Source organism: Berghia stephanieae, chromosome 3, assembly GCF_034508935.2.
Source record: "Berghia stephanieae isolate SIO BIC M18660-M18661 chromosome 3, UCSD_Bste_1.3, whole genome shotgun sequence".
NCBI classification, from domain to species: Eukaryota; Metazoa; Mollusca; class Gastropoda; order Nudibranchia; family Aeolidiidae; genus Berghia; species Berghia stephanieae.
The window spans coordinates 97,185,848-97,211,503 of NC_088362.1; the positions used below are offsets into that span (position 1 = coordinate 97,185,848).

Here is a 25,656-nt window from a genome sequence, read left to right on the forward strand (position 1 = left end):
TTGTTTTTTTTTTTTTTGCCATCCGCGGTTATGAGTAATGCTCACTGAACTGTATTAACCCGACTATAAACGTTCATGGATACACAAGTTTTGTGTGTGTCCGTTAACTTCCGATGGCAATGTTATGAGTTCTTACCCAAGCGCATACTATCTATAGATCCTAGCCAGGATTAGGGTTAAATTCAAATACCATCAGGAGTGAAGAATTACGGTATAAATAGTGAATAGGCCTATGAATAAAGTTGCTCCCCAAACGTCAATAACATCTAGTGATTTCCAGTTAGGGAGAATATTTACGCACAATATAGTTCCATTGTAGTTTACAATACACTTTCATATTGAAAAATTACATAAAATCTAACAGTTGCAGAAATAATATATAGACTAAATTATTCTGAAATCAGGCTCGATAATCTGTTTTGTCATACCGCGCAATAATGCTATGAAATAAAGACTAACTTTGATAATTACCTTTTGTTCATAAATATCATATTAGACTATTGGATGATCGAGTATTTATGAGCTTTTGCCACTAACAGCAATTAAAGGTTATTCTTTATATTACATGGACTGATTCAAGACAGGAAATCAGCCATTGTAGTTGGAAAACTATGTTCTATATAGAAAATCTATAAATAAGTAAAGAACGATGGGCGATAGAGAAAGAGTGACATCTCGATTGGGAACTGTTCTATAATCGAAGTCATCCATAAAATACAAGGTATAAAGAATGGATGACAAGTTGAGAGTCGACTTACCTAAATTCATGAACTTTTAAAGTCAAAAAGTTTTAAGCCAACATTTTAAAAAGGCGATTACAAATAAAAAATAAAATCAGTGTTCAGTATTAAAAAAAAAAAGAAGAAGAAAAATTCAACAATTGACTCGATGAGAAAATTTATTATTTATTTGTTGTTTTTTGTTTGTTTTTGTTATAAAAATAGCGTTATGATTTATAATGCAGTTAAATGGCTTTAAAAATCTATAGATCTACTTATAACTTATATTTACTGAAGCAATGAGAATGACGATACGTGTGATATAATGACGACGACGACGATGATGATGATGATGATGATGATGGTGATGATGGTGGAAGTGGTGATGTGATAATGGTGTTGATAATGCTGCTATGATACGACGTATGGTATGATGGTGATTTAAAAGATACAAACATTTTGATGATAATGATGATAACGATAACGATAACGATGATGATAATGATGATGAGAACTGACGTCATCGACCATGGAACTGATTGTGCTGATATATACTTCTTAGAGTTCTGCGACACGTATAGCATGGCCGTGAGGAGCAAAAGAAAGATGAAGGGGATTTTGAAAACATCTATAATTATAATAATATAAGCAATCTCAACACGCTTGGGTCATAAGCACTAAGACAGTCAAGTTCAAGGAGAAATATGCATGTCTACATTTCCTAGTTCTTGCCAGATAAACTTTTACTTCAAAATGTTGATCGAAAAAATGGCCTTCAATTTCAATATGCTAAAACGTCACACACCTGGTACGCAATGTCAGGTTTGATCCTTTTCGACAATTTGGCGGTCATTTTATTGGATTGGACTTTGAAGTTAAAATTGTGTAAAAAAACCCATTGGAATAATGAGTTTAGCCAGTGTATAGTCGAAGAACAAAATTCACCCCAAAGTGGATGTGAATAAAATGTAAACATCTGACAATTTCCCTCTCTGCGAAGGACCTCAGTCAGGGCTTGGGGGAAAAATGAAATATAGTTCAACTTTCGGACAAAAAAAAAAGCCACACGGTAGTGGTCAAAATTCTATTTGGGAGTTCAAGATGAGAGTAAAGGTGGATTCTTTTACGAACTCTCTCCTGTCAGGAGGGGACCACATAATATCTACCAACCACACTACCTGTTCACATATCTGTACGAATGCTGTGTCAAACGATTAGACCACATCTGTGAAGTTTATTAAAGCTTCATATCAACTATTTCAAAACAAACAAACAACAAAACAACAATCATGGTAACAACAAGAGACGAAGTGAGTAGGAAAGTGCCAGAGGACAATAGAGAATAAAAATTTCACGGCGGTGATGGGGGTTTGAACCCACGACCTTACTGATAAGACAACTCCACCTGGCAGGTGAGAGCGCGACTCTACCGTATGAGCTATCCACGATCCCAAAAAAGATCGTCTCTAACTCTTAGTCATTATTAGAGCCCTCACTACCCGACTACTTGAGAAACAACAAGTTGAGTCTTGGTTTATCCTGGCTTCCAAAGCATTCAACTGAAAATCGTATTTAATTTGCTTACTACCCCTTGGGGAGGTTATTAGTTCTCGCAAAGTACTTTCCATTAGATCTAACAGACCTAGCTACCCAATCACCGTAGGTTGGACAGGGGGTCAGAACAAAATCTCGAATGCATCAGAGATAATCATCTGTTCTTTGCTTGTAAAGCAAGTCTTCTACCAACTGAGCTATCGAACACAAAACAACAAACATATCACGGAAGGGAGATGATAATTTTGCTCAGTCCTCACTAAATGTACACATTGTTTGATTGATATTCACACTTATTATCAGTACCAAAATAGCTGCTGTCTCGTGTAATCAGGGCCAACTTTTAGTCTAATCTTGAGAGTATTTCAACCAAATATCGGCAAAGAGTATGACGTCATCAGTTTATATTTTGAAACGTAACAAATAGCGAGGTTACCAAATGTTAAGTTGTTTTCTTTCTGTACACTGACGAAATGTTGCTTCTAAAAAAACATTTTTTTTAAATTTCACCATTTTGGCCAGAAAATATCTGCTTTATAAATTGATGGATTTAGATGACCCTTAACTCCTGTCAAAAGTCTCCTATCTAAGACTTTGAAGTAAGTTCTGGTTTGAGGCTTTCACTTGGCAAGTTGCGGATCGTTTTTATCGACTTTTTAAGTAAACATTTTAAGGCAAAAATTAAAATAAATACATTTTGTCAGTGTGAAAAAAAAAATGAATACCACATATAGGGAATGAGATTAGCGGAAGAGTAGCGTCCCTTGATTGGACGTCACCGGCCGAAAAGTTATTAGAGAGAGAACGTCATGTTGGTTGTGCGCATGCGTCTCTCGTCCTCGCTTCCGGTGAAAGCGGCATGAGACACTTCGCAAGGACGAGAGAGACCCATGCGCATAACCATTTTGACGTTCTCTCTGCAAGGTGACGTCCAATCAAGGGACGCTACTCTTCCGCTAATCTCATTCCCTATTAAAAGCGCCATGTAAATAAAATAAAAGAAGAAGAAAAAGAAGAAGAAGAAGAAGACATTATGACATTATTAAAGTAACAACAGTTGTAAGATGACACACAGAGCTATAAATAGATGTCTAACGACACGCCCAGCCCCACAGTGATCGGAAGGGCCGTCTCCAGCAGGCGAGAGCTCTCGCACGTGACGGTCACACTTGATATCCGAGCTGTACTCCCCCATGCACGCGGCGTACATCATCACGTGAGCGATGTAGTGTTGTTCGTGGGTGGTGTGGAACATGTGGGACATCGGGCCTGGAAAAGATGGAAATAAATATGTAGACTAAATGAAGTTGACGCCACTCAGCTCTTTTGTTGTTTTTTTTACAGCTAGTTGGGCGATCAGTTCTCATTAAATTCTCTTTGACGTATTACAAATATTTAAGGTCACACACAATTTCGTGGAACGATTGCTTTTCCGGGCACAACAGGGAGCAATAGCGTTATGTCAAAATACGGGTTCCAATCTACTTGGAAGTGTGAAACCGGTCCTCTAGAGAACTGAACGCATACATTGTGCATCTGATCTTCTACTTTCAGAGTGATGTCTAAATAAATGCTGGTTGTCAATAACTATCATCCATCCTCGTTCTTTTACTCTCTGTAATCATAGGACTTTGCCTATAGATATAACGAAGATGACGTCAATCTGGTCTTTGTTATTGTTTTTTGCCATCCGCATTTATGAGTAATGCTCACTAAATTGTATTAATCTGACTATAAACATTCATGGATACATACAGTTTTGTGTGTTGGTCCGTTATACTTCCGGATGGCAATGTTGTGAACTCCTTGGCCAAGCGCATACTATCTATACATCCTGATATATGACCCCTCGTCTCAAAACAGTATCAAGTCGGGATAACTAAGTTGCGGAAAATTGAATCTGTGGCCAGAAATATCAGACTTCCGTTGAGTTTATTTGTTTTATTGAAGAGAATGGATATCATATTTTATAGAGTGCTAAATACCAGTCATTCATCATTTTGACCAGTTTTGTTTTAATTTGACTTTTTAGCATCAGGTTCATCCCGACATAATACCGTTTTGAGACGTTGGGTCACATATATGAAAATAGTCATGGCACCTCATGATTCAATATGTAATCTACTCATTGTTAGTACTCCGTGCGACTGGTTATACACCAAGGAGTTTTGAACCAGATTAGAGGAGGGTGTGACGTCATGACCTCTAAGCCTACTTACACTACTTTGATTGGTTCTATGATGTCAGAAAATTGTTGACTTATTTTCTCTTAACTTTGGCCACGAAATTGTTGGGTTTTTTTTTTGTTGTCAGTTCGGATGTTGTGCGGCTATGTGGTCTAGTGGTATGACACTCGCTTTCGGATCGGAAGGTCCCGGGTTCGAGCCTCGCGCTCGGCACATAGTTGAGTCCTTGGAAAAGGCTCTTTACTCACATTCTCTCACCGTACTCAGGTGTAAAATGAGTACCTAGCCGTTAACAGCGTTGTGTTTGTCCGAAAAATTGTAATATCGCCTAACAGGCGTCATGTCCCGTCCTACATGTTAAATGTTGCTGTTGACCAGGGACCCCTTGTAAAGCGCTTTGAGCACATTTAGTGGATATTGCGCTATATAAAGCGCAAGATGACATTTTGGACACACGTACGTACCTATTGCATAGATGGACACATCCTCTCCGCCGTGTGTTTCCCAAGGCATCTCAACATAGGCAGGGAATCGGTATGTATCCGTGGCTGTCGTGGTGAATACGAGTAGGGAGGAGGGGGGGGGGGGGGTTGTGGCAAGAGGTAAATAACAATTATTTAATGAATGGAAAACATGGAAGCCTTCATTCAAAAACATCTTATCTGTCTAGCTATTGTATATTACGGGGAAGCATTAAACGTCAACATGATGGCGCTGGGTGCCGTAAGAAGAAGAAGAAGAAGAAGAAGAAGAAGAAGAAGAAGAAGAAGAAGAAGAAGAAGAAGAAGAAGAAGAAGAAGAAGAAGAAGAAGAAGAGGAGGAGGAGGAGGAGGAGGAGGAGGAGGAGGAGGAGAAGAAGAAGAAGAAGAAGAAGAAGAAGAAGAAGAAGAAGAAGAAGAAGAAGATGTTTGTTTTTGTTTTTAAGGGTTTTACGGCGCTTGCAACACATTAAGGTCATATCAGCGCCAGTAAAAAGGAAGAAAATGGGATAGTAAAAAGTTCTAGAATTACAATAAAGCATCCAAGAAAAGGGAAGACAAAGGGAATTGGTTCGGTTCAAATAAGAAACAGGTGTAGATTCCAAAAGCACTCTATCAAAGTACTTAGTTTGAGATCACTAAAAGTCTTATCCAGACACAAGCACAGGTCCCCGCTAAGAGGAACACACTCAAATGCTTTACAAATCATATATAATATAAAGAAAGCATAATACAGTGCATAACAGAGAGATGATTTACAATGAAAAAAATATCATCTCCCAAAACTAACTATACATTCGACTGTTTCCCTCTCAGTCAGGGGATCTGGCCAGGACCAGGACAAAACCAAGTAATCTCATTCCAAGACAAAGACAGAAAGCATGTTGGAAAACAGATATAAGGAGACAGAAGACACAGCATGTACCCCCCTGCCCACTATGGGAGGTCAGGAACCCCGCCCAAGAAGAAGAAGAAGGAAGAGGAAGAGGAAGAGGAAGAGGAAGAGGAAGAGGAAGAGGAAGAGGAAGAAGAAGAAGAAGAAGAAGAAGAAGAAGAAGAAGAAGAAGAAGAAGAAGAAGAAGAAGAAGAAGAAGAAGAAGAAGAAGAAGAAGAAGATACAATTGGAGAGGTGACAGATAGGCATACACATTAAACAAAACAGTAGATCAAAAAGGTACACTGACAGAAGAATTTTCGTTCTAGTTTTTTTTTGGGTGGTCGATCTCAGTACCTTTCGGGTATGAAGCAAAGACCGGTATCGCTGAGCCACGCTGACCTATTTCTTTGAAGTCTTTTGATAAATCGAGGTCATCCTGACGATCTAAAAATCGAATTAAAGTTCTCTGACCAGAATCTCAAAATGTATTATGTTACAGTTATGACAATAATACTTATGCATTGAACTGAATTAATGTTCATAGATTTAAAAAGCGAATACATTTAGATTGCATGAAGTTGACATCACTCAGGTCTTTGTTAATGCTTTTTGCCATCCGCGTTTATGAGTAATTCTCATCAAATTGTATTAACCAAACAAAATAGATTCAAGGTTACACATAGTTTTGTGCGTTGGTCCGATATACTTCCGGATGTCAATGTTGTGAGCTTCTTAACCAATCTAAATATGTAGTTTAAAAAAAAAAAATCAACATTTGCTTTAGATGAAACAACAAAACTAAAATAAAAACAAAACAAAACAAAAACAAACTTACTCGTATTGACACCGGTGAGATTTTTCCTGCCCCATTCCGGGCCATTGGCGTAGCTCAAGGTCATAAAGGGCATCCCGTCCGTCGGGTGCTCGCCGTCGTCCATCCAATCCACCGCAGCTAGGGAATAGAAGGAATGAAATTGACGTCACTCAGCTCTTTGACTTTGTTGATGTGTTTAGAAAGCCATTTTAATGATTAGTTCTCACTAAATTACATCAGCCATGCTAAACACCTTTAAGGGTACAAATAGGTTATACGGCTGGCGGCTATTGTATTTTACCTAAACCCATAGCATGAACACAGTTGTATAGAGATGTGAATCAATTGATTTCTCAACATGCTAAACCTCACTTAAGCCACCCTCGGCGTAAATCGTGTCTCTATTTGTTTTTAAAATACAATCTTGGCGTTCTTCGGATTAAAACTACAACAAAACAAAAGAAAACAAAAACAAGCAAAACAACGCCAATAAAATATTCCTTTTTTTTTTTTATTTTTTTTTTTGTATTCCAGTTTATTTTGATCGCCGATTTAAACAAACATCCGAAGTTGAGTGTTTATGTCACTTGTCCTTAGAAACGGACCGTCGTGGTAGAGAGATTCTTTTTTCTATTTCAGCCATACACAATGCTTTCATATAAATTAATCGTAGTTAGAAAGCTCGGTCGATGACAGGGTTGCCAGATTAATTTCAACTTGATTTTAAAAATCTGCCAAATACCACAAAAATCTGCCAAACCGTACTATTTATAGTAACCCCCTTTGAAAACTCATCAGTTTTGTTAAACAAAAAATTCGCAAGGCCGATGTCATAATTTTTCTTTCATTTTCCAAGTTTAAAAGTAATCACTAAAACATAACAATTGCCATGGAAAACGTGGAGTAGACCTATACATTCATTCCTAGGCCTCGGAAAATAAAATCTGCCAAATATCTGCCAAACGGCCAAACCGATTTTTCTCTGCCAGACGACTTCAAACTCTGTCAAAAAAAGGACATTTGGCAGAAGATCTGCCAAATTGGCAATCCTGGTCGATGACCGGATTCAAAGAAAGAGTCATTAGGGTGGGGTGACCGATAATGTTCCTAAATCAGTCAGTCCTTCACTTTTCAGCCACAGAATAGTTCTCTAACATCTAAACTGATGTCCAGTCTGAAGTAGGTACAAATAATATTGGACTAGGTTTTGATAGGATATCGAGGAAGACCTGAGATGCACATTCCTCCCACCAAATCCAAGCATCAATAACACACTTTATAGTCACCTGGACCAACTACAAAAGACGTCCAACTTCTACGTCATGGCACAAGACCGAAGGGCTAGAGCTCAGGTGGTCGCTGGTTCGGATAAGTAAGTAAGATAGGATATCGAGATGGGATTAAAAAATTGCCTTGTGTGGTAAAGTGGATTAATAGGTCTCAATACTTGTAAATTTGAAGCTTCAGTAAACGTGTTTAGTGATCCGAATGGTAAAATAAATTAAAAGAAAAATAGTATGAACATATTCAAAGCGTATTTCCGCTGATTTACTATACGCAATGCACTTCACAATAATTCATCCCCCCCCCCCCAGCAGTCCATATGGAACCACATTCCATTTCCAAAGTACAATTGCCTGTGAGGCGTCGTCTTATACCAAGAGGAAGAATTGAATCATCTTCTTCTTCTTTCAGCTTATCCCGCATTTTGCAGGGTTGCCATAATGAATGCCACATCTCCATGCATCTCGGTTCAGCGCATCATCTTCCTCCAGGCCCAGTTCTTTTATATCATCCTTTACCTTATCCTACCATCTAGTCTTTGGGCGTCGCTTTTTCCTCTTTCCCGCTATTTGTAAGTCCAATACTTTCCTTCCCACGTACACCCTCTCTCGTCTCTTTACATTCAAGAGGAAGAATTGAATGTGAGCACAAAAAGGATGAGTAAGGGCGATTCTTACTGTAAGAATTATTTCTAATGGTTAAATTTTACACGCTGATCGAACAATTAAACCTTAGTGAGGCTTTATTTTAAATATATATTTATTTATTTATTTATCTCTTTTTTACTTATTTATTTATTTAGTCTTATTTTTTTGTTATCATTTAATGTATTGTTTATTTATTTATTTATTTTTTGTTGTTTTGTTTTGTTTTTGTTTGTTTTTTGTTTTTGTTTTGTTTTGTTTTTGTGTGTGTTTTTGTTGTTTTTTTTTACTTTTTTAATTGACGTTTTTATTTTGTTTTTTTTTAAAGGTCAATATCCCTATACCTGTTTATTGTCGTATTTAAAAGACGGAGATAAATCTAAATTGGCAAAGCAACGACAAACATAGGGTGTCCCCCATGCCTGAGGGTTAAAAAAAAAAATTTGGACACTTAAAAAAAAAGATACACAAAACATAATAACCAAAAAAAAAACTTTGTGAGGCGCACTGATTCGTTAAACCCTTAATGAGCTACCCACAATGATATTATATGTTGATTACAGTTTTCACAATGATCTAGTGCGGTCTTACTTAGACTGTCGTTTGCCCTGTTTGGATATCAGGACAATGGTTTAAGCTGTGGGTGGTGGCGGTACAATGGTCATGGTTGTAGAGTGGTGGCTTTGGTGCAGTTAGTATGGAGTGGGATGGTGATGGTTGTAAGGTGTGGTCGATGGTGATGGTGATTGGTGATGGTATGTGTAGAGGTGGTGGTCGTGGTGATGGATGGTTGTAGTAGTGGAGATGGTGATGGTTGTAGAGGTGGTGGTCGTGGTGATGGTGATGGTTGTAGTAGTGGAGGTGGTGATGGTGATGGTTGTAGAGGTCGTGGTGATGGTGATGGTGATGGTTGTAGTAGTGGAGGTGGTGATGGTGATGGTGGTAGAGGTGGTGGTCGTGGTGATGGTTGTAGTAGTGGAGGTGGTGATCGTGGTGGTTGTAGTAGTGGAGGTGGTGATGGTGATGGTGGTAGAGGTGGTGGTCGTGGTGATGGTGATGGTTGTAGTAGTGGTCGTGGTGATGGTGATGGTGGTAGAGGTGGTGGTCGTGGTGATGGTGATGGTTGTAGTAGTGGAGGTGGTGATGGTGGTAGAGGTGGTGGTCGTGGTGATGGTGATGGTTGTAGTAGTGGAGGTGGTGATGGTGGTAGAGGTGGTGGTCGTGGTGATGGTGATGGTTGTAGTAGTGGAGGTGGTGATGGTGATGGTGATAATGTTGATGTTGATGATGATGATGATGATGATGATGATGATGATAGTACTATAATGGCAATGATGATGAGTGCATTGCTATTGATGATGATGATGATGATGATGATGATGATGATGATGATGATGATGATGATGATGATGATGACGATGTAGTGATGGTTGTGGCAGTGGTTATGACGCCGACAAGGACGACCCAATGAAACGAATACAGTTCACGTCTACAAACCAGCATTTTCCAGTTCTGCCACCTCGGCTAGAGCTCTCTTGGCCTCGTTCTTGTGATGGGCGTGATCTATACGAGCACCTGGAAAACGAAATCAGAAGATTTTGTTTTATAGCAAATAAAAAAGGGAACAAAGAAAGTTGCAACAAGTAAAGCACATCAATGTCTATTCCACACAAAGTAAAACACATTAATGTCTATTCCACACAAAGTAAAACACATCAATGTCTCACACAAGTAAACCATATCATTCCACACAAAGTAAACACATCACTATCAATATATGTCTATTCCACACAAAGTAAAACACATCAATGTCTATTCCACACAAAGTAAAACACATCAATGTCTATTCCACACAAAGTAAAAACATCAATGTCTATCTCCATAAAGCCAAAGTAAAACACATCAATGTCTATTCCACACAAAGTAAAACACATCAATGTCTATTCAACACAAAGTAAAACACATCAATGTCTATTCCACACAAAGTAACACACATCAATGTCTATTCCATACAAAGTAAAACACATCAATGTCTATTCCACACAAAGTAAAACACATCAATGTCTATTACACACAAAGTAAAACACATCAATGTCTATTCCACACAAAGTAAAACACATCAATGTCTATTACACACAAAGTAAAACACATCAATGTCTATTCCACACAAAGTAAAACACATCAATGTCTATTCCACACAAAGTAAAACACATCAATGTCTATTCCACACAAAGTAACACACATCAATGTCTATTCCACACAAAGTAAAATACATCAATGTCTATTCCACATAAATTAAACACATCAATGTCTATTCCACACAAAGTAAAACATACCAATTTCTATTCAACACAAAGTAAAACACATCAATGTCTATTCCACACAAAGTAAAATACATCAATGTCTATTCCACATAAATTAAACACATCAATGTCTATTCACACAAACACACAAAGTAAAATACATCAATGTCTATTCCACATAAATTAAACACATCAATGTCTATTCCACACAAAGTAAAACATACCAATTTCTATTCAACACAAAGTAAAACACATCAATGTCTATTCCACACAAAGTAAAACACATCAATGTCTATTCCACACAAAGTAAAATACATCAATGTCTATTCCACATAAATTAACACACATCAATGTCTATTCCACACAAAGTAACACACATCAATGTCTATTCCACACAAAGTAAGCTTTCAAACTAAGATAAAAAACACAAAACATGTGAAAAAACAAACAAAAAAAAAACCACCCAAGAAATCAAACAAAACAAAAGAAACAAACCATAAAGAAATAAACCATCAAGAAGAAGGATAAAACAAAAATCAAGTCATCTCTCTCTCTCTCTCTCTCTCTCTCTCTCTCTCTCTCTCTCTCTCCCAACTCAAAAATGAAAAGACAAAAACAAAAAAACAACCAAAAAAAAACCACACACAAACACACACAAACAAGGAAAGAATAAAGCAGGAAAGAGTGTAATATGAGTAGGTACCTGCCCGCCAACAGTGTTTTCTCTGACGAAAAGAAAATTGTAATAAGTGTCTTACAGCGTTTTGTCTCGTCTTTTACGTGTAGCTTGGTGTTGTTGAAAAGCGCTTACGTGTGTTTTCGACAAGACAACACTTCTACCAACCAGGTACTCTTTTTTTCAATTGATTATGAAGACAAAATTTTACGGAGTCGTCTCCAATATATCTCAACTTTGCGTCGTCCTCAGCGGGTCTCGAACCCGGGGTCTACAGACCACAAGTTACATTACTCGACCACAAAGCCACATACACTAACACTATGACCGGACTAACCTTCAACAATAAGAACGAATCCTTTCTTATTTTTCTTGAGGACATCAATAGCCTTGCTGACCATTTCCGAGAGTGACGGTTCTCCTTCAGAAGAAGTATTTCTTTCTAAATCGTAGGTCATGTGGCCGGACTGGAAAAGACCTGTAGATTTCACAGAGTAAATTATAGGATCGGACATATGAGACCTATCGTGCCAATATATTGTGACGGAATGAACTGATTTATATGCATGAAATGGAAATATGAATGTCATAAAACCTACTGGAGCGATTTGACTAAGCTAGCTATAAATCGAAGAAATTATCTATATGAGATGGTGATGCTGCTGCTGCTGCTGCTGCTGCTGCTGATGATGATGATGATGATGATGATGATGATGATGGTGCTGACCAGGATGATGATGATGGTGCTGACCAGGATGATGGTGATGACCAGGATAATGATGATGATGATGATGATGATTTTGGTGATGACCAGGATGATGATGATGGTGATGATGATGGTAATGACCAGGATAATGATGATGCTGATGACCAGGATAATGATGATGATGAGGATGATGGTGATGATGATGATGATGATGATGATGATGATGATGATGATGATGATGATGATGATGATGATGATGATGATGATGATGATGATGATGATGATGATGATGATGATGATGATGATGATGATGATGATGATGATGACGACGACCTGGATAATGATGATGGTGATGACCAGGATAATGATGATGATGGTGATGACCAGGATAATGATGATGATGGTGATGACCAGGATAATGATGATGATGGTGATGACCAGGATAATGATGATGATGGTGATGACTAGGATAATGATGATGATGGTGATGACCAGGATGATGATGATGATGATGATGATGATGATGATGATGATGATGATGATGATGATGATGATGATGATGATGATGATGATGACCAGGATAATGATGATGATGGTGATGACCAGGATAATGATGATGGTGATGATCAGGATAATGAGGATAATGATGATGATGACGACGATGATGACGACGATGATGACGACGACGATGATGACGACGACGACGATGATGATGACGATGATGACTACGACTCACCAAATGAAAATTGTGTGTGATCGGCGTTCACATCATGATGACGATGATGATGATGATGATGATGATGATGATGATGACGATGACGATGATAATGATGACCACGAAGACTATGACTCACCAAATAAAAACTGTGTGTGATCGGCATTCACTTTTTCCAGCTCTCCTTTCGTCTCCACATACTTGAACTTCTTTCTTCTGTCCATCTTGTCTTTTTTCCATTCCTTGAAGGAAAAAACAAAAGAATAAAGTTATACTTTCATTTCCTAAACCCGAGACTGGACATGTGTGATGTCGTATATTGACAAAACATTTTTGTTTTTAAAATCCGACCAGAACTGTTTACATCCAAGTCCTGACCAAATAAGTTGTCCTCAACTTGTCAAAAACCTTATCCGTTAGTCTGTTTGAAGTGAGAGTTTTGACATTTGACAAGATAAGGCTACATCTTAGTCGACGTGCAGTTATTTGCAGGTCTGATGACTCGATTCATAATGGGCTCATTGTTGTAATGGAAATCTCAACAAAAAATTCTTTTTAAATGACGCAAAATATTGTCCATTACAACAATGTTAAACTAGGCCCATAAGTAGGTTCGGATGTCAGACTTGCATATCGGTATGCGTCGATCTTGATCGACATTTCAAGTAAAAATTTCTGGCTAAAATAAAAATAAAGGTGGTTTAATGTTTTTCATTATAATATATATATATATATATATATATATATATATATATATATATATATATATATATATATAATAATACCGGATAGGGAGACTTTTGGTACCCCTATTAGTTCATTTTACAGTACTTTACCAATAGGGAGACCAAAATCCGGTCCCCCTATTGATTTGACCTCTAGCACATTCACTTTTCTATTTTTAGTTTAAAGTTGTCAACCCAACCGTCAAGGATATATAATTGTAAATCATAGTATTGAAGTTATTTGTTAAACACCACAGTAAGAAGAGTTATGCCTAAATTTTCACGTTGGTCAATAAGGTGACCGCCTGAAAAAAGTACAATAGGGGTACCAGTGTTTTCATCGATATATTTCAATAGTGAGGCAATATATCTTTCCGAAATTTTCTCTAAAATTCTAGAGCATTATATGGATTTCTATAGTAATGAAAACCTAATATAAAATTGTGTGAAAGTTGATGAACTGAGGAATGAACAAGATATACGAATTATAATCTATTTTTAGAAACAGATTTATCGAATCTTGGTCCGGATTCTTATCTTGGTGACAAGAGACAAGCAAACATAGTAACTCTTTTTTTCGTGAAACGTATGTTTAGTCAATTTCGCGCATAAAGAGGCACTCGGCACTCACTCACTCCGCAAGTCAGTAGTAGGTAGGTGGTTATCAGTTATCAGCTTTAATTCTTAGTCAAACGCTTCATCAAACCCATTATTGAGTAGCATGTTGATGCCTGATGCCAGTTGAAGCCATCTCGACGTCGTGAAATGGAGCATCTTCTGTCATAGCAGTAGAATCGTCAGATGCCGCATTTAAATCCTCCATTCCAGGTGTTGCTGTTGCCATATCGATCTTCGAAATGATTTGGTCTAGACGTCAAGTTGACCCGTTCTATGTCTGAAGAGATTTTAAAGTGCAATACCTAACATTATATCTTGATCTACAAAAGAGTCTTTTTAAATGAACCGCTGTGTTTCTATATTTTTCAAGAACCAATGATTATCTGATAACAACTGACTTGCGGAGAGAGTGGCCGACGGACGTCCTCTCTATAGCCGCAAGTATTTTTTCGTCACTTGCTGAGTTCCAAACTAGACGTCTATGGCATCGTGGGGTAAATTGATGCTGGAGGCATCATTGAAGAGACACCGAGATAATTTAAATGGTAAGTTATTGGCCATTCTTATTACATCACTGTTGATTTAAGATTTTCAATAGGGTAGACATCACAATCACACACACACCGATTGATGATTGTCACTTGTCAGTCAGTCATTTGGAAGTGGAGTCAGATAATTCGGGAACTTCTGTAGACTGTAGATTCACACTAGTGAGTAAGATCTGTCGTTTACTACTACTACTACTACTACTACTACCACTACTACTTTTAGTTTTAGCTTTATCCAACTCAACACTTCTCGTGTTTATTTTATTTTGGCAAAACTAGAATGGATTTTTGAAAAGAATATAAAATAATTTAAACTTAAACCTGTCTTTGCATCTTGCTTTATGCATACAGTATGCCATATCACAGCCATCACAAAATCATAGTTTAATGTTGAGAATATGCTATTTCTTTTGTAACTTCAGATCAGAGAGATTTGAGCTTTAAAAATCCTGAAAAATGTCTTGCTGTCAATCCAGACAACCCTTTTGATGTGATCTATGATGTTAATGGTAAGAATGTAATTTGATGAGGAAATGAATAACATTTAGGTACACATAGTTTGCTTTTTTTTTTTTTTTTTTTGAGTCATGATGTGTAATACTATTACAGTCCACTCCGGATAATTGCAACTCGTTTAATCGCAACTTTCGGTTAATCACAATATTTCCTAAGCAATGGAAATAATTCTATATAAAAGTCACTGGTTAATTGCAACAAACTTCGGTTTTTTAAAAAGTGGTAAATTCAAGAAATCAAACAGTATATCATGATTAAATTTCATCATGGATGAAATCGTGACAGGTTGAAGAATCGAGAGTGAGCAGGATTTAATGCTACAGTAGTGTGTCACCACTCTGTTAGAGTCGAAAGAGGGCGGGGCTCTGCAGTATGGGTTTGTGACGTCATCGGTGGCCATTAAATAGAAGAGGGGTGGGGCTGGTCATAATCTTGACAACAGGTTATAAATGACAGTTATAAAGAGAGACTGAGCGATATCCTTTGTTTTAGGATTAACAACTGTGCATTGTGACCAACGAGTTTGGTGAGAGCTTATTGTCTCTCATTAAGGCTAATCTCTTTAACTCTGACAAATGTTGAATTGTTGAGAAAAAAGATTGAAACTTCTTCCAATCTGAATAAGATATCGGCTTGCTTCATAGCTGCTTTTGGTTGACAAATCTACACGGGGCTGCCATATGGTTTTTGTTTCAATCAAATTGCTCTGTATGTGGTGGACTAAGAATATTATTTACTGGTTTGAGTTGACAATAAATGTGTAAAATGTTGAAATAGTGGACAGGAAACTGAATTTCGGTTAATCCCAACATTTTCGATGATCCCAAGGTATTGCGATTATCCTAAGTGGACTGTACCTGAATCTTGAACGAAAAACTATCATATGGATATGATTATAGACAGATTGGTTTCTGGAATTATATTTCCGTCCTCCCTTGCCAACTCTGACGTTCTTGAAATTTAAAAGAAAATAGCCAGAAGGTTTCGGACTTAATTTTCTTTTTTTTTCCAAAGGACAATAGTCATAAGGTAAATAATTTTTAAAAAATCCTTTTACAGCACAAGATGGCATGATTTTTTGTTTAAGAGTTTAGAGAAAAACTTGCACATGATAGTCTTCAGCTTTTTTTTTGTTGTTTTTATTTTCTATATAGACTCCAACTCAGAGCCTGAAAGTGATGCAGAACAAAGTTCCATATCACATGATTCATTTGTGGTAAGTATGTACATTAAAATAAAATCATAACATTTGTATAGCGTTTATCCACAGTTGGCACCATGCTCAAAATGCTTCACATCAACATATTTTGTGGTGGACAAAACACATTTGCCACAAAAGATGAGACCTGCAGTCTGTTAGGCGCAATACAATATTTCAGGACAAGGACAACACTGTTTTACACCAGTGAGATCTCCTAGTTTTTTGTTGTTAAAAATTTTTCTTTGCAGTGGACTTCGCCAACAATAACACTATTTTAAACCTTCCTCGTTATATTTTGAAGTGATATTCATTGATGAGCCATTCACATTTGAAGTCGTTTGTTTTTTTATTTGACAAAATGTGAAAATGATGCGTTTCCAGGAAAAATTAAAATAGCTTCTGTTGGGATTATACTTTTGATCTCGCATTTTGTCCAAATTCTCTTGCATCGTAATGTTTATCAACTTTTTTTGTTAACTATATTGCAGTTGCAAGGTTAGGAAGTTCATATTGTTGCAATGACAACCGTTTATATGTCCAGAATCGTAGTGATATAAAAAATTGTTTTGTAGTTGTTGGTCCTGGTGTAGGATTTAAAGAGTTGGTTAAAAACGGTTTACTGAAACCCTGGTTGGTGTATCTATATTTATCCAAGCACAGTTGAACATATTAAATACTTAGACAATATGTCTGCCTTTCTCAACTCTTTTTTATTATACTTGCATTATTAACCAGCTAATTGTTTAGTTGGATTATTAAACAATGGCTCTTCATGTTTATTGTCAACATGAATAAATTGATTGATCTGTCATCTTTTCCACAAAATATACAGGGTCCCGATTTTGTTGCTGACTCCGAGTCTGATTCCTCTACGTACTCTGTGAGGTACCCAATGCTGAGTACATCATTGTCTTTGGAACCTAGTGCTCATTCCCCAACTCAGTCAGAGCCTCATCCACAACTATCACAGACTGAACCTCGTTGCCAGTCTGGGACCAGGTTCAACCCGAATGCTATACACTTGCAAACCAACGTGTTACGTGCAATGGTGAGTCATTTTTTTGTCATTCTTCTCCTTTGATATTTGGGGGATCAATTTTAATTTACCCATTCCTTTTAAAAGAAAACTTCCACCCCCTCCATGGTGCTGCATTTGTGTTATTGCATTTTTTTTCTGTTTTGGCAGTGCTGCGTCGCAAAATACGCTACCATTTACATAACAAGCACAAATCCAAATTTGATAGGGTGGACATCTTAGAATCTGAAACCCCAATGTGTGAGTGATATCAGTGAAACCAGCCATAAAAATGTTCATGTTTATTTTATTGGGGTTTTTTTTTGTCTGTAATAGACTTAAATTGCTTGTATTGTAAGTGTTAAAATGGTTTTTTTGTTACAACCCATCTATATATTAAAACTGTTTCTTTGTAACTCTATGATGCTTAAGGCTTTTTTTCACAGACCAGCTGGAAACTTAACGAGAATCAGAGTAGATAACATTTTTATTAATCTTGCAACCTAAACAGTATATGATGATTGGGAGCATTTAAAGAAAAGCACATTTTCTTTTTAATTTGTCGGTACTAAAATTATACTTTGATAATGCCTGCTGTGCTACAAACCCTTTTGACTTCCAGGTTCAATATTTTTCTTTATTCTAAAATTCTTGGGTTTCCTTTCAATGACAACTGAGATCATTAAAATTCAGCTCACAACATGATGTGTGTAGATTTGATGAAAACATATGTTCGAGTTGAGAAGCAGTGTTCACGAACTTGCTGATCGTTTTTACTAGCATTTATTTTCCTAACTTACCTGTATCAATTAACAAAGGCAAGACTCAAATATTTTCTATCTGAACAGTGTGTTTGTTATTGAAATATTTCGGCATATACATGTCATATTTCATTCCCACAAAATATAAATCAGGATTAAGTTGTCTGGGCATCAGCATCGTTCAGGCAGTTGGGGGGAAGTCTTTAAGGAATTAATGAAGCCGATGCTCAACCGGTCTGGAGGACGTTTGATTGATGTCGGCTGTTTGTTCTGCCAGCCGGTGATGTTTTCTCACTCCCTCAATGACAAAGAAAGTCATTGTTATGACTATGAACTATAGTCTATTATTACTTTTGTTACTATATTAATTGTTACTTATAGCCGCTACTGTTATTATTATTATTATTATTATTATTATTATTATTATTATTATTATTATTATTATTATTATTATTATTATTATTATTATTATTATTATGATATTGCCTTCATTGCATTCTATTACTATTATTGATATAATTAATTTCTGATTGTTGTAAATAATTTATGTGAATTGAATTTTGTCGATTGGCCAAGGGCCTACAATAAACTTAAATGAAATGTTAGTCTTTGGATAGGACTTGGGTCTATTCTTGATTGCTTTTCCGCCTGGGTCGAGTGAAGCATTTGGAGTAAATTTTGTTGCTCAACGTAAAAAAACATGACGCTTACCATTCCGCTGATACTGATACCTCCAAGGGGTGGTTGGGGAAAAACCTAAAATTCTTTTGACATTCTGTCTGATTTTTCGCTGAAACAACAAAGGACAATCTATGTATTCAGATGAGACTTCAATGTGTTACTATTCCGATTTATGTTATATTTTGATTATAATGAAGAGGGAACCCTGAACCCAGTGAAGTGGGTGGATTGATCTATTTATTTCTATTTCAAAACAAAAATATGGCGTCTTTTCACTGGATTTGTTATGTGGCAGAGGTCTCCACAAATCTAACATACCTCTTCCAAAGGAATAGATGGTAGAAAAGTATATAACAAGAAGGAATTATGACAGTTACTTGTCCAGGCCTTAAATATTTGGAATGCTATTCCTCTCTATCGCTGTCATGTAGCTGATGTGCATATGATCTGTCTATTGATTTATTTTCATAGTTCATAGCATGATGTGCTTTATTTTCTTCTTTTTTTTCCAGAGAAATACAAAAAGCCAAGGAGACCCTGTCCATACTGTGGACAGTTGCAAACAAAACTCTCAAGGCATTTGATGAGGAAACACAAAGATGAGACAGAAGTTACAGAGGCCATGAAACAGCCTGTAAAGGAAAGGGATAGAACAATGGATTATCTCAAGAAAAAGGGCATTTTTTATTCAAACACTAGAAACAATTCAATAGTTATGCGTGAGAGAGCACAAGGGTCACATGAAGTTGTTATGTGTGCTGGCTGTAAGGGGTTTTACTCTGGACGAAGGGTTTATGAACACAAAAAGAAATGTAGTACTGAGCATGCTCTGTGTACTGGGGTTGTAAAATTTTATCCCGTGGCTCCCAATGCAAGTAAAGAAATAAAGGAGAATATTCTTGACAAATTTCGGAATGATGAAGTGGGAAATTTGTGTCGATCAGACAAAGCTATAGTATTGTTAGGAACAAAATTGTGGAGTAAAAGTTCAAAGAAGGAGAGAAAAGTTATAATGAGTGATTTACGCATCTTAGGAAATTTGATTTTAAAAACTAGGAAGAGAACGAATCAACCTTCTTTCTCTGGAGAGGACGTGGTGAAGCGTTGTAACTTTAATGAAATATCGCAAACCATTTCTGAAATGACTTTGAAAGAGGATGGGACATTGAAAGCAGGCTTGAAGCTTTCAATTGGATTTATATTGAAAAAGTTAATTAATTTCTTAAAAGGGGAATATATAATGCAAAACAAAATGGAAGAATCCGCAGAGATAGATTTGTTCAAAGCTGTCCTGGATTATAATTGGGATAGTATTTTTTTTACAGCCAGAGTTCAATGTGAAGCAAAGAGAACAAATTTGAGAAAACCCAAAGAGATGCCATTAGAGAATGATATAAAGAAGCTACGGCAATTTATTACTGAAGAGATGGTCCGTATTTGTGAGGATGATTATCAATTATTTGATTCACATATGTTTGTTAGGCTTCGCAATGTCATCGTAGCTAGGCTTACAATGTTTAATGCGAGGAGAGGCGGAGAACCCGCAAGGATGTTGTTAAAAGACTGGAATGATGCAGATTCAGGTGTATGGGTTGATCCCAGCTTGTACAACATGTCACTGATCCTCTGGAAAAAGCGTTACTTGAGAAGTATAAGCTGGCCTATCAGTCTGGAAAGGGAAGCAAGATGTTGGTCCCTGTGTTGATACCCAATGACACAATTCAGCCTTTAAGGAAACTTGCACAGGAGCGTAAAGCTGTTGATATTTCAGACAACCCATTTCTTTTTCCAAATACAGGAATATCCAAAGATCATGTAAGTGGTTACATTGCCATCAAATATGTCACTTCCTTAGTAAAGGATTTAGAGAAACCCCAGTTGTTAATAGCTGATAAATTCAGGCACCGAGCTTCGACATTATTTGCCTTACTTGATGTCCCACAACACGAGAGAGATGTCTTCTATCGACATATGGGACACAGTGAATCAATCAATCAAAACATTTATCAGTGTCCACTTGCAATACGAGAAATAACAGAAGTTGGTCATTTTTTGGGTCAAATTGATAACTCAGCATCGGTCACTGGGGAAGGAAATTGTAACATTGAAACAAATGACTCTGTAGTGAATAGAGACTCAAATGCAAATTTTGGAACATCCATAGTAACAGCTGCAAATCAAGAAGAAATATTTGATGGTGAAGCAGGAGTGCCAAATCAGCTTACGTGTTCTTCAAAACAAACTGAACCCAAGAGGAATTCAAGCAAAAATCGGAGATACATGTCATGGTCAGATGAGGATACAGATAGAGTCAAGTCATATTTTAAAAACTTTGTCGAAGATGTTTCAGCACATGGTTCAAGGGGATCATTACCTAGAAAGTCTGAAATTATTCTGTTCTTAAAACACCACAGGGTATTTTCACAAAAAGGAATCCCTGAAGGTACACTAATTAGTTTGGTGAAGACAAAGATTTTTAATGAAAGAAATAAATATAGAAGGGAAAGAGCGTTTCAATCGGTGTAATGACAATCATGAATTTGATTTGTATTACATTCATTGTATTGTATAGTGTTATTGACATATTTTGGGGGTTTACAAAAACGTTTTATCTTTATATAGTACAATCTGTTCATCATTGCAATATCCTTTTTTATATTATATGAACATTCATTTGCTCAGCTTGAGAGACAAATGCTTTGTAGAACCATAGCTGCCAACCGTTCTGTTAAAAACGGATTTGTTCCGTATTTGACTTCCTGAGTCCGTAAGTGCTTATTTTTAGTTCAAAATCCGTATTTTGTAATTTTTGACTAATTTGTGGTAAAAAAGCCATGTGAGCCTAATGAATTATTATTATTGATCCATTATTATTACTATTACTACTACTACTATTGTTGTTATTATTATTATCATTATTATTGGTGTCCAGTGAGAGCATAATCTCCATTTGTGTAGCTCTTTAATTTGAATTATGCCTCTAACATAAATGATTTTCAACAATTAAAAAAGTTCCATTCGTTTATATGACGCCTGTATTTTACTCAAACCTTTCATAATGTATTGGAGATTTGCATAGGATATGGATGTTAGCCTCGATATACTTTGAATATTCTAAGACAGTATTGATACTTTCACTATTTGTTACAAATATTATTTTAATTAAGAATAAAATTAAATCCACCTTTTTGATTGGAAGGTATTCAATAAGAAAATCAATTGCTTATATTGATTAAAGATGACAATGATTATTTCCCTTTATTAATTTATGAAATATATAAATTTAATCCCTTTAAAAACATCTTCATCTGATTTTAATTTTTTTTTTTCAAGCAAGCTTTTGTAACGGTTTAGGTTCAAGAAAAATAAGTATACTCCATTTTTAGGTGTGTTTATCTTGTCAAAGTAAAGAAGTAGGAATTCTCTAATATTTAGAGGTGCATTTTACTATAACTACTATTATAGTATACTACTTAAAGACCATTATGTTGCATGAAAGAAAACATATATGCAATCGTCTACTTTTTATCTGAACTCACCTAATTTTTACCCCAAAAACGCCCTCTCAAGTGATGTACCAGGTTGGTAGTTATGCATTTCTAACCATCTTAAGTTATTTCATTTATTTTACAATCGTGCTTCTTGTGTATTGGTCCTTATCAAAGTTGAGGCAGTTGAATTCTTTCTTTATATTGTCCGTTCTGAATTTTGATCTCATTGTGGAAAGCTCCCATAGCGGGCAGGGAGGTACACACTGTGTCTTCTATCCCCTTATATCTGTTTTCCAACATGCTTTCAGTCTTTGTCTTGGAATGAGATTACTTGTTTTTTTCCTGGCCCTCGCCGGAGTCCTAGCTGGGAGGGAAGCAGTCAAATGCATATTTATTGTTTTGGGAGATGATATTTTTTTCCTTGTAAATCATCTCTCTGTTATGTATTATTACTATATTTGTTATTTTTTAATGTATAATGTAAGCATTTGAGTGTGTTCCTCTTTGTTGGATTTTGTTCTTGTGTCCGGATAAGACTTATAGGTGATCTCAAACTTAGTACATTGGTGATACGCTCTTGGAATCTACATCTGATCCCTATTTGTTCCCAGTTCCCCTATGTCTTACTTTCTCTTGGATGCTTCAACTGTAATTCTAGAACTTTTTACTATCCAATTTTCTTCCTTTTTACTGGCGCTGATATAACCTAAATGTGTTGCAAGCGCCGTAAAACCCTTAAAAACAAAACAACAATCATTGTGGAAAGTGTCATTTTAACGATTCAAATGTGCTGGTACTAAACCCGATAATTGAGCAACATTTGGACTAGCCTCTGTCATCTCAAACTTGTTAGTGTTAGTAATAGTAATTAAAAAGGCTGACTTTTATATGTTGCGATTCGATGAAGGGGGGGGGGGGGGGGGGCTTCGGCACACATCGCCCCTCATCCCGGGCAAAATGAGCGTTCCTTATTTTATTTTTGAAAAGTTGGCAGCTATGTAGAACTATCTGAAAGAATCAGATATGGCAGAATAAAAAGTCTTTCTACTAACCCTAACTTAATTGGCCAATGTAGCTTTATGTTCAGCATTTTCTAGATACCTAATGTAAAATTTCACTATTCTTTTTATGATAGTTTTAAGAGTTGCAATCTTTAAAGGTGACTGTCAAGAAATGACACCTCTGTGCATTTAATTTCATTCTTTCTTTATCCCCTCATCCTTAATCAGAATAATAATAATTAATAATGAAAAAAAATGCAGCAACGACAGCTTAGAACGGCATAAAGTGCTTAAGAATTATTTTTTTTGCATTAAACTTTATTCAAACGATTTTCAACACTTTTGCTTCACAGTTTATGCTTTTTAACAAATGCAATTAAGCAACTTACCAGCAACAACATATTGGTTTGTTATCATTTGAGGGTTTTTCAGTAAAACTGTTTCTATCCTTTTATGTTGCACTGTACACATAGCAAACTTCATGCTTTTATTTGGTGACCAAAGACTTATGTGATACAGTGGATGAATGTTTGTGATGGCTTTTGGAACTGAAATAAACCTGCAATATGATTTGTAGACTTCTATCGTTATGTATCATTTTTCGGTCAAATGTAAATGTAATTTTACACGAGCTTGATGTATCATAAAACCCACAATGAGCTCAACGTGCAGCTGGTAGTAGATTTATATGGACACGAACAACGTTGTTACAATTCAGTAACGTACTCCAATTAACACAAGTGAGACTGTAAATGAGACTTTTACAATGACTCTGCATCGCCACAAATATGGATTCGAACCCTGGCAACTCGGGCGTCAGACGAACTGTCTACCACGAAACCAAAGCAAGCATTGTGCAAGTTAAAGTGAATGAGATGTTGATTGAAGCCGTTCATTTGTGTCCATCAGATCTGCTGTCCTATCCATCCAACTCCATTCACTCACTGGGTGGGGTTCCCGACTTCCCATAATGGGCAGGGACGTACTCGTTGCGTCTTCTATCCCCCTATGTCTGTTTTCCAACTTGTTTTCTGTCTTTGTCTCGGGATGGGATGGGATTACTTGGTTTTGTCCAGGACCTGGCTGGGAGGGAAACAGTCAAATGTATAGTTCGAGTTTTGGGAGATTATATTTTTCCCTTGTAAATCATCTGTCTGTTATGCTCTTTATTGTTTTGTTTACATATTATTTATGCTTTGTAAACATTTGAGTGTATCCCTCTTTGTTGGGACCTGTGCTTGTGTCTGAATGAGACGTTTAGGTGATCTCAAACTAAGTACTTTGATAGTGGGCTCTTGGAATCTACTGTTTCCTATTTGAAACAAATCCCCTTTGCCTTACTTTTTCTTGGGTGCTCTAATTGTAGTTCCAGAACTTTTTACTATCCCATTTTCTTCCTTTTTACTGGCGCTGATATGACCTTAATGTGTTGCAAGCGCCGTAAAACCCTTACAAACAAAACAAAACAAAGTCCATTCAGTGGTATACAACAACAACAAATAAACTCCTCTGCCTGGGCCCTTCTATCTCTGATCTTAACCTGGGTCGTCAGGTTTCTAAAGGGGTCGGGGACTGCAAAAACAATGGCGCACGGAGCAACTGGGAATATTTTTTGCCGTGTTTGAGTCCCAGGTTATTTCCCTGAGCGCCCCTTCTGAGGGATGGACCTTCCCAGGAGTTAGTAAATGCGTTGCTCGGCCACTTCACTCTACGCACACTGGGATAAGCTTCGACACTATGGCCATGAAGCTCTTAATCTTAAGGACTTACTTTATTTTAGACAATTTGGTGGTAGCTCACTTGAAAATGCACTCTTAGGTATACACATATATAAACATATACTGGGCTCCCTAAAAGGGTTTTTTAATGTGGTCTCCCTAAAAACATGTTTTTACCAAATGTCTCAAAGCTACAGAAACACTTAGTAAAACATTAGGGGGACCGAGTAATTTTCTATATACCATTGTGATCATCAAGCATCAGAATTGTGTTCATAAATCATTGTAGGGAATCAAACTATACTCATTTGAACAAAGATTGAACAGTTTAATCAATTTGAACAAGACATATGCTTGGTCCTCCAATTGGTGCATTTCACAGTGGTCACCTTAATAGTGGATTGATACTTATATATATATATAT

The 25,656-nt window shown here is 36.6% G+C and overlaps 1 protein-coding gene and 2 long non-coding RNA genes across 3 annotated transcripts in view; 2 read left to right on the forward strand and 1 right to left on the reverse strand.

Annotated features, from left to right (window-relative positions):
- Positions 1–885: 885 nt before the first annotated feature.
- LOC144966925 (alkaline phosphatase-like) overlaps positions 886–25,656 on the reverse strand; it is a 117,264-nt gene continuing 92,493 nt past the window's right edge. Inside the window, exons 8-13 of the mRNA XM_078903624.1 lie at positions 13,097–13,199; positions 11,874–12,014; positions 10,055–10,132; positions 6,651–6,767; positions 4,924–5,007; positions 886–3,542 (exon numbers count right to left, since the gene is read on the reverse strand). Coding sequence (XP_078759750.1) covers positions 3,316–3,542; positions 4,924–5,007; positions 6,651–6,767; positions 10,055–10,132; positions 11,874–12,014; positions 13,097–13,199 — 750 coding nt within the window. The 3' untranslated portion in view covers positions 886–3,315. The remainder of the gene's footprint in view (positions 3,543–4,923; positions 5,008–6,650; positions 6,768–10,054; positions 10,133–11,873; positions 12,015–13,096; positions 13,200–25,656) is intronic.
- LOC144966926 (uncharacterized) lies at positions 14,346–16,610 on the forward strand. The gene is made up of 3 exons (XR_013644293.1): positions 14,346–14,845; positions 15,271–15,357; positions 16,519–16,610. It is a non-coding gene; the product is annotated as an uncharacterized LOC144966926 (long non-coding RNA).
- LOC144968939 (uncharacterized) lies at positions 17,409–19,624 on the forward strand. Its single transcript, XR_013644698.1, has 2 exons — positions 17,409–17,613; positions 19,535–19,624. It is a non-coding gene; the product is annotated as an uncharacterized LOC144968939 (long non-coding RNA).